Here is an 8,764-nt window from a genome sequence, read left to right as displayed (position 1 = left end):
GCCGGGGTAACTTTTGGCGGGGGTGCTGGGCAGGACAGCCCGCCTGGCTTGTCGCCCGACACCACTAGGCGGAAGCTGGAGCCCACCCTCGCTCTCTCCCCAGAGAGCTGAGGGCGGTGAGGCTGAAGGCGGGTGACGGGGAAGAGAGTCCAAAGCCCTGTAGGGGGAGTCCCGCAAACCAGGCGGACCCAGGCGGCGGACGCCCCGGGAGACCCCACGGTATCAGGAGCGCGCGGCTTGCCTGGGGTCAGTCGAGTTGCGCTCGGCGAGTCAAGGATGACTCAGCCCGGCTTGGGTCGGTCTCGACTGCCGGTCGGCGCAAGGGCCCCACAAAGTTCCCAGTCACACACCCAGACCTCTAGCCCGAGCCGGGGCTCCGAGAGACGCGGGTCCCGGGCTGGGGGCGGCGGCGGGAGAGGCCGCGGGGAAGCCTGGGTCGTCAGGCTCCCGGGGCTTCCCCGACTTCCTGCCTCCGCCCGCGCGACCGCGCCTCCTACCCAGCGGGTGGGGGTCCGAGTGGGGAGACGTTGAATCCCCGGGCCTCGGAGGACTCCCTCATTCCTGAAATCCAGGGAGTCCGCCAGTCAGGGTGGACCCGGAGCTGCAGTGCCGCCCCTCCCCACCCCGCAGGTCGCTGCAGTAGTGCGGACCCCGGGCCTCCGCAGGTCAAAGCGCGAGCACTCGGCAGCCCGGCCCGGGTTCGGGCGCGCCAAGCCGGCCCCGCCGCGGCCCGAAACCCAGAGCCCCGCGCTCGTGAGCCCGCGCCGCGCCGGCAGCGCCGCCCTCCGCGCCTTCCCTGGTAGGCGCCGCGACCGGAGGAGCGGTGGCAGGCAGCCACGCAGCAGTGCCCGCGTCTGACCGCCGAGCCCCGCCGCCATCCCCACCGCACTCCACCCCGCGCGACCCAGTACTCCGCCGCGAGCCCCGGCCCCTTCTTCAGACTTTGGCCTCTTCCTCGCACCCCTTGCCCGCCAGAAAACTGCGCGGCGGGGCTGGGGGTCGCGCCACCTCTGCGCTCCTCAGCACCCTGTGACCCAGCCAGGGGGCCCTGGCCTCCAGCCTGCGCGGCCCGCCCCCCACCCCCGTCCCCCCATCTCCAACCAGCTCGGGGCGCGGGGTCGCTGGGTCCGGCCGGGGGTCAGCCCGAGAGTGGCGCCCGCGGCGGCGGACTGCGGAGTTGTAAAGAACTCGGCGGCCGCAGTGGGCCGGGCGGGGCAGGGCGCGCTCCGCCGCGGCCAAGGACACGCGAGTTTGCAAGTCCCCGCCCGCGCGGCGCCTCCCGCCCTCCCGCCACGGCCCGCTGGACTCCCGGGGCCGCCGAGGCGGGGCCCGGCGGCCGCCGCTGCGAGAGGCGCGTCTCCCTGCCTCCTCCCCCGCCTGCCTCCCTCTCCCCCTCTCCCCACTCCCTCCTCCTCTCCGCCCTCCGCCCCCCCACCCGCCCCGCTCCTTTTTCTGCTCCCCAAGTGCGCCCGGCGCGCGAGAGGCAGGCGGGGCGGCGCGGAGCAGGCAGCCCAGCGCGCTCGCCCACCGCCCGCTCGGCGCAGCTCCCCACGGCCGCTTCTGTCGCTGCTGCCGGCGCGTCGGAGGGAGCCCAGCATGGCCGGACTGGGCTGGCAGCGCCGCGCGTCCCGGGGGCCCTGGGCGCTCCTGACCGCCGCGTTTCTCTACGCCGCGCTGGGGGACGTGGTGCGCTCGGAGCAGCAGATCCCTCTCTCCGTGTAAGTGCGGGGTCCTGCGCCGCCCCGGGAGGGGATTCCGGCCGCCCGCGACCCGCTGTGCCCAAGTTTGGGCTCCTGCAGGTGCGGCCGGACGGGACCTGCCGCTGTCGTCGGCCTCTTCTCTCGCACCTGCCGGCCCGCACCCGCGTGGGGCGGCCAGGCTGGGGTGGGAGTCCCTCGCCCCCTCCCCGGGCTGGCGAGTGAGACCTGGAGAGGCTCACCGCCAGTGACAGCACGAACTTTGAAGCCTGTTTACCGCATCCAACTTCCATGGGCCGCTTATTTACCGGGCTCTTTGCTGTCTTGCCGTCTCACTTCTTTGGGGAGCGGGGGAGGGTGGGTGAATTTCTTCCGACTAATCTTCACCAGGTGATGCCCAGTTTGGGTGGTCAAGTTCTCAGGCAATGATTCAAATAAAATTTAGTGATCTCTCCAGAGAGCCTGGGGGCACTTTGCGCATTTTGAACTATGTGACCACCACCACCCCCCCAACCCGAGCCCCCTCCCGCGGTGCGCTCTGCAGCTTGGTCCTGGCAGTTTCTACCAAGGCGCTTTTTCTTTTTTTTTCCTCCAATGTTCTACCTCCCGGCTCCTTCAGCCACAGCCCCCGTGTGTGCGTGTGCGTGCGTGTGGACTGTGACACGGTGTTACATTTGTTCCTGTGCCCTTTTTCCCTATAGGGTGAAGCTCTGGGCCTCTGCTTTTGGTGGAGAGATAAAATCTATTGCCGCGAAGTACTCCGGCTCCCAGCTTCTGCAAAAGGTAAGGTTTCTGTGGTGGCAGGAAGCGATGATTTTTTTCCAGCACAGAAAATGGAGGCAGATTTAGTTTTCCAAACAAACGTGAACCCAGAGCAGCATCAGTTATCAGAGGTGTCTCTGATCCTCCGGTTTCTTGGCAATGTACTGTGCCGGTGACTTCTCCCTACCAACCGGTTATTTTTAGATGACACTTGATTCTAAACACAAAGAAAAGCAGGATACTCAGTGGCACTGTCCTGGCTGAGGCTCGGAAACTGAGTGTTTTGCATGGCTCTCCTCTCAGTGTCGGTATTGCTGTTTCAGGGTGAGAGCAGATGCTCCTCTGGCCAAAAAATGCTAACTTCATGCAAGGGGCAGAATCAGTGCCTATGTTATGATGGCTTTCACCTTGCCCACGCTGCAGGCTGGGGTTCAGTGTATCAGAGAAAGACGCTGCACTATTGTTTGTCATCCCTGCAGTTGTACAATCCCATTATTCCCCAATCATCTAGACCCAGGGCTAGCATGCATTACATCATTACAGATAAGGAGAATGAATGTGGTTATCTTTCCACTCAGCTGCACTGCTGGGTAATAACCTATGAGAGTAGTCCACAAACTTAAGACATTGGTCCGCGTCCATATATTCTGGAGAGTAATGAGAATGGAGAATTGATTATTAGGCTTTTATCAGAAGCTGCATCAATTTTCATTCAAACAGGCAGCATTATGCTTAAAATTACACTGTGAGATATATGGTCCTTTGCGCTCCCCTCCAAGGGAAAAAAAAAAGGGGGCGGGGGAAATGGGCTGGGGAGGAGAGATTAGAGGGGATAAAAAAGAATTTCAGGTTAACAAATCAATAGGATTAATCCAAGAATTCTTTCAAAGATAGAAAATAAAATTGGCCTTTAGGGGTAATTCTCTGAAAATGGGTACAAACAGCTTAAATTGTTAACTTAACTTTTAAGCATTTAAAGCTGTGCTTTTTGGGCCAATGTAACATATGTGTCATGCATGCTGCCTGGTAACCAAGTACGTATTTTATTTATGGCATTCTGCTTTAGAGAGTAGCGTTTTTGGGGACATTGTATGAAACAGTTTGTCATATGAAATCTAAATATCGTAATGAAGCATCATCCCACAATGGAATGACAGAGGTTAGCCTGGCTTAAAAATTGCCAGTAGCCATATTCTCTGAAACCTCAGAAAGACTGTTTTCTCAACTGTTATTTGGGGATGGAGTTCATTGAATTATAGGCAGTTGATAAAACCTTGAGGTTATGATGTGCCTTTATGGACAATGATAATTCACATACCTGTGACCTGCCTCTCAATTTATAGGAATTGCTTCTTTTGCTCATGTTCTTTTAATCTGGACCAGTCTTTATCCTGCTTTGGCATTTTGCCTGTGTGTCAGATGTTTTATGTGAAGAGTTCTGGCCTATTGCATTGCCTGTGTATTTAGCTTATGCTTTTAAAGAAGAGAATATTTTGTATAACTTTAAAGAAATATTTTTCATCTGCCTGTTGTAGTTTTAGTTATAGCAACTCTGAAAGTATCTCCTCAGAGCCTGTGAGCATTTTTTTTTCTTATTGTGCTAACATATCTTATACTCACATTTTGTAGGAGCCCATGAAATATATTTTTTCCTTCTCTCCGAAGTTCACACACACACACACCACACAAAACCCCATCAACCAAGCATATTATTGGCTACTCTCTGATAGCAAATTGGAAAAAGCTCAAATCCTCTTACTTTCTCATCAGCATCCTTTCTGATATGAATTCACAAGCCTTACTTTGCTTTTGTCGTGTTTACAGCTGGACAATTGGGTAATTATTTCCAGCTGTTTATGTCTTTGTTGTCATTTCTTGCTGTTGCCTGGCATTCTGTAATCTGATACCAAGGGGAAGGTGAGGTGTTGCTGGGCGTTATGTGCTGGGGTGGGCATTTCTTCTGCTCTGGATTGCAATCACCGACCATGGAGTCCTCCGATACCCATGGCTTTCGCTGGGTAGACAAGGACTTCATGGGGCAGAGTGTGGTAGACAACTTGGGGAGATATCTTTTGGCTCTCTTGGCCCGTTGCCCTTCAGTATGATTCTATCTTTATAATCAACAAAGAAGATTGATTTAGAGAGCTCAGAGTATGAATGAGAAAAGATGTGAGGTGCTCAGAGTGTGGGGAGGTGTAGCATCATTTGGAAAAGCAAGGAGACTGTTGCCTTTCTCTTCTTTTTAAGTTTCTGGCCATTTGCATGAGACATTACTCCTCTGAGTCAAAACTTTGTGTACGCTTCTGTCACATCATTGCATCTTTGACAATTAAGATACTCTCGAAACGAGTTTGAAAACTTGGTTGAACAATGCATTAACACTGCAGTAAGAGGACTCGAGAGTGTTGCATGATAGATTGTAATTATACTTTTAAGGCATGGACATTTAAACTTGATTTCAGTTAAGTAAGGTATATTGTATACCACTGAACAATTTTATGTACTCTACGTAATTTTTCTAATTGACCTTTTATGTTATGATTGATGTAAGGTGTTCATTTTTAGAATGGGAGTTTGGTAATTTTTGAACTAAGGCAAAAACTTTGCAAAATAGTTACTGTGAATGTAAGTTAAATAATAATTGGCCACCTATTTTAAGGAGTTTGGAGACTGGGAAAACTGCCATTTTCGTAACAGGGTAACAGGGTTTTTTTAGGTAATATAATTCAAGATAGCAGTATTATCACTGATTTTATCAATGTAAATATAGGCATTTAATAATGTGCCTCATTGTCATGGATTTAGAAAGGAGAATATTTAATTAGTTGTCTCTTTGTTCATTACCATGGCTTTAGCTTACAATAATATATCTGATATCCACTGCCAGACTTCCTATTTTTTCTCTTTTTGTTTTCTTTGCCTAGTACAGGAATAGCAATCTATTAGTTCTTTATAAAGAGGATATTTTTGATTGTATTAAAAAAAGAATCTGCTTTTTAGCAAAGTAGACTGTTTCCAACGCAGAATGGAAGAACGTGGGACTTGTATGTTGGAGTTGGAGTCAATTTTGAGAGGTTTTTCTGGTTGTTAGAGGACCTCGGGCCCCTGAAAGCGAAGTGCTTTTATGCGGCTGTGTGCCTGTGTCCTGCCCTCCTTAGCTGGCAGATACTGCAGGGGTTTCCATTCACTTCAACTTTTAATTAACTTTCCTATTTGACATATTCATGCCAATATTCAGCTGCCTCTATCTTGCTTCATTTTCCCCAGAGAATGCGCTTTGTGTGGGTTCTCTTGGAGAGGCACAGTTTCATTACCTTTCTATTTTGGGATTCAGTGAGAAGCATTCTAGTAGGTCCAGTAACCTAGGCTGTTAAACACATGGGCTCCACACCCCTAACGTTCACAATAAAGGTATTAAACTGGTGTGATTCTCATTTCATCCCTCTTTGGGAGAATTTGGTCGGAGCTGGATTTGTCGTTCTATTTAGTTCTGCATTCAGGGAATGTATGTTCACGGGGATGAAGGGTTCTAATTACATTTTCCAGAATCATGGTGATAAATACACAGCGGAAATACAGGTAGTGTATGTCTCTGCCATTAATGCTAGAAAAGAATTGACATTTACCTTGGACGCCTCGTGCCACACTTATCAAATGTGCTCTCCTTGGAATGCATAACCAGTTTTTTGCGTTATCAACTATTTACTGAGAGGGTGGCTTTAATACATGAATGTGATGTCTCTTTCCACAGGACAGAGTCAGCAAAGTGAAAGGTTGGGTCTTTATGCCATTTTGATAATTATGACTTTTCATCAATGTGGAAATCGATGATCTTTTAAATAATTAAATAGGAGTATTCACTTATCAGGCATTAGGTAGCAGCGCTGTGCTGCCTCTAGGAAGCCTGACACTCTACGGATTGCTTTTACTGGGGAGGTGCTACTTGGCTGAACATTTTTGTTGAATAAACACAGTTATTTGTCATCCTGCGAGATTAATGCATTCAACCTATGCCGCCCATGTTTTAATTCATGGTACCACTTCAATTACTGGACTTCTCCCTGCAGATTATTTTTCAAAGTCTTGAAATCTTGGAAATGATGGTTTTCAGTCTTCCAGGGCAGTTTATTGGTCTCACTAGCCCAATCACCAGGACATCAGCAGAGCAGGCTAAACCAGTTAAAATTCATTTCGCACATCTTACCCATACATATATCTTACTGCACTTACATACTCATACTTGGTCACTTGCTGACCAGATAAAGTTCTTTTTGTACGACTTTGCTAAGTCTGAGCCTCTTTTGTTCTTTTCTTTTTCTTTCCTTCTTTTTCTCAAAGTTTCTTTTCTGCTTGAAATATTTGTGCTTTGCTTTTTCCCTTGTTAGGAACTGCTGCAGCCTGCATTGCTCAGATTTACAACTGCTAGTCAAAGTTAAGGGAGGTGAAAACGTAGGCATGGTTTTCTCATCGGAGGCAAACTTCAGGTTTTTAATCCAATGTAGTTATTAGTTTTGATCAATTGCTCTGGTGCTCTCAGGCTAGTTTTATTTTATCATGTCTTATTTATTCTAATACCAATGTGCTTTTAGGCAAACACATGAGTACCAAGCCACCTTATAAAGTCTGTTGGGCAGGGGCAAGCACAAATAACGTTTCCAGTTTTGAAGAAGACATAGCCATGTATCAGGATGAACAAAAGTAAAAGAAATGTGAAACAGTACCCTGGGCACTTGTGGCCCTGATGGATATCCCATTGTCCTGCACTTTGGAGCACACATTTGTGGAAGTCAAGTTTGGGGTTTAGGTTTTTCAGTCATCGATCGACCCTCGCTAGGTGTTTAGTGCTCCCGCGCACCTGGAGCAGTAAATGGCTTGCTGTGTTGGCCTTACAGAACGAGGTGTACATTCTCTCAAGGATCCTTTGTTTCCGGACTGTCATTAGTCTGGATCTCTCATTACAGATACCAACACATGGCTTTTGCTTTATCCAAATGTACAGCCTCTGTCAGAAGTGAGTGGTATTTATTTCAGGGGTCCCCATCTTCTGCAGTCACACTGTTTGTCAAAACAGCCTCCCAAACTGAGATCCACAGCGTCTTCCAGACAGAGACTTTTCACAGCTTGCATGTTCCCTGGGACACTCTGATTGGACTTAGAGATTTGCTATGGCTGAGACTGAGAAAAAATGAAATAGATGTCATAAATGCCAGCCTATGAATTAACATCTGAGAGTCCCCCTCCCCCACTCCTCTTTTAATGTAATTTTTATACAAGAGACATAATGGCCTATGCTTCATCTCCAGTGGCTGCAGTGAGGCTTTTGTGTATCATGGAGCAAGGGGAAAAGTTCCTCATGTCAGGCTCCTGGCAATATCGATAGAATCTTCATCAGCCCTCTCTGGTCCATTAAGCAAAAGTGAGCTTCTCCTTCAAGAGAAGAAAATGGAGAGGAAGGGGAGGATGCTTGATTTCCCTGAGTATTTAGTGACCAGCACATTTAGCTGGTGGTCCCTGAAATGCGAAGCCAGCCTCAGCGACTCGTTCCTGACAGTCCGACCTGGACACAGCTCACCCTCTGCAGGTGAGGCATCTGCTCAGCTGATATATTTTAAGGGATTTCTCTTTGTGTAGCCAGCGTGTCTGCTTTTCAGAAGAAAGTCATTTTACAGGCATAACTTTGAAAAGGGTGCAGGGTGTCTTTAACAAATGGTTCAGCACTTGTTGGGTGCTCATTCCAAGGCTGTTTAAATAAGGCATTACATATAAGGTGTATTATGGTGAGATGTTGCTGAACTTCTCGGTTATGCCACGTCAAGATTATGGAAATAAACAACTCAGTAGCCACCTATTAATGGGCAGTTCAAGGCCATATTGGAAAGGAGAGCATTATATCGTGACAAGAAATAGATGCCTCTTTCTTCACTTTGTGCCCTCCCGTGTATTTATCTTGGCACCCAGTATTGGAAAACAGTACCCTCCCAAGGTTAAGAGAGCTATTACCACATAAACAATCTGGACAGGCAAGTTGGACGTGGTTATGTATGGCTGTGGGTTCGCAGACCAGATTTCCGGTTATTCATTTTAGGTGAAGCAACTGCCAGATGGTATTTGGGGCTGGTACATGTCCTTACCACTTATTAAGTTTGTGCATGCATGTACATGCATGCCAGTAGAAACAGAGGCTGCTCATCCCAGAATGTGCCAGATGCTGCCTGCTGATGAGGAAAGTTGTCCTTGTCCTCTTGGGCTGCTAGCAAGCGTGGCTTGAGGGGGTGAACTGGGGTGCTAGGACAGAACCGAATGAT

At 49.3% G+C, this 8,764-nt stretch overlaps 1 protein-coding gene across 1 annotated transcript in view; it reads left to right on the top strand.

Annotated features, from left to right (window-relative positions):
* The first annotated feature begins 19 nt into the window (after window positions 1-19).
* Window positions 20-8,764, top strand: part of CACNA2D3 (calcium voltage-gated channel auxiliary subunit alpha2delta 3) — an 871,068-nt gene continuing 862,323 nt past the window's right edge. The window contains exons 1-3 of the mRNA XM_081524871.1: window positions 20-219; window positions 631-1,718; window positions 2,399-2,480. Coding sequence (XP_081380997.1) covers window positions 1,597-1,718; window positions 2,399-2,480 — 204 coding nt within the window. The 5' untranslated portion in view covers window positions 20-219; window positions 631-1,596. The remainder of the gene's footprint in view (window positions 220-630; window positions 1,719-2,398; window positions 2,481-8,764) is intronic.

Source organism: Giraffa tippelskirchi, chromosome 9, assembly GCF_054371585.1.
Source record: "Giraffa tippelskirchi isolate mGirTip1 chromosome 9, T2T-mGirTip1v1.2.pri, whole genome shotgun sequence".
Taxonomy (NCBI): domain Eukaryota; kingdom Metazoa; phylum Chordata; class Mammalia; order Artiodactyla; family Giraffidae; genus Giraffa; species Giraffa tippelskirchi.
Note: the sequence above shows the minus strand (reverse complement) of the source record. Positions and strands in the feature narration are given on the sequence as shown.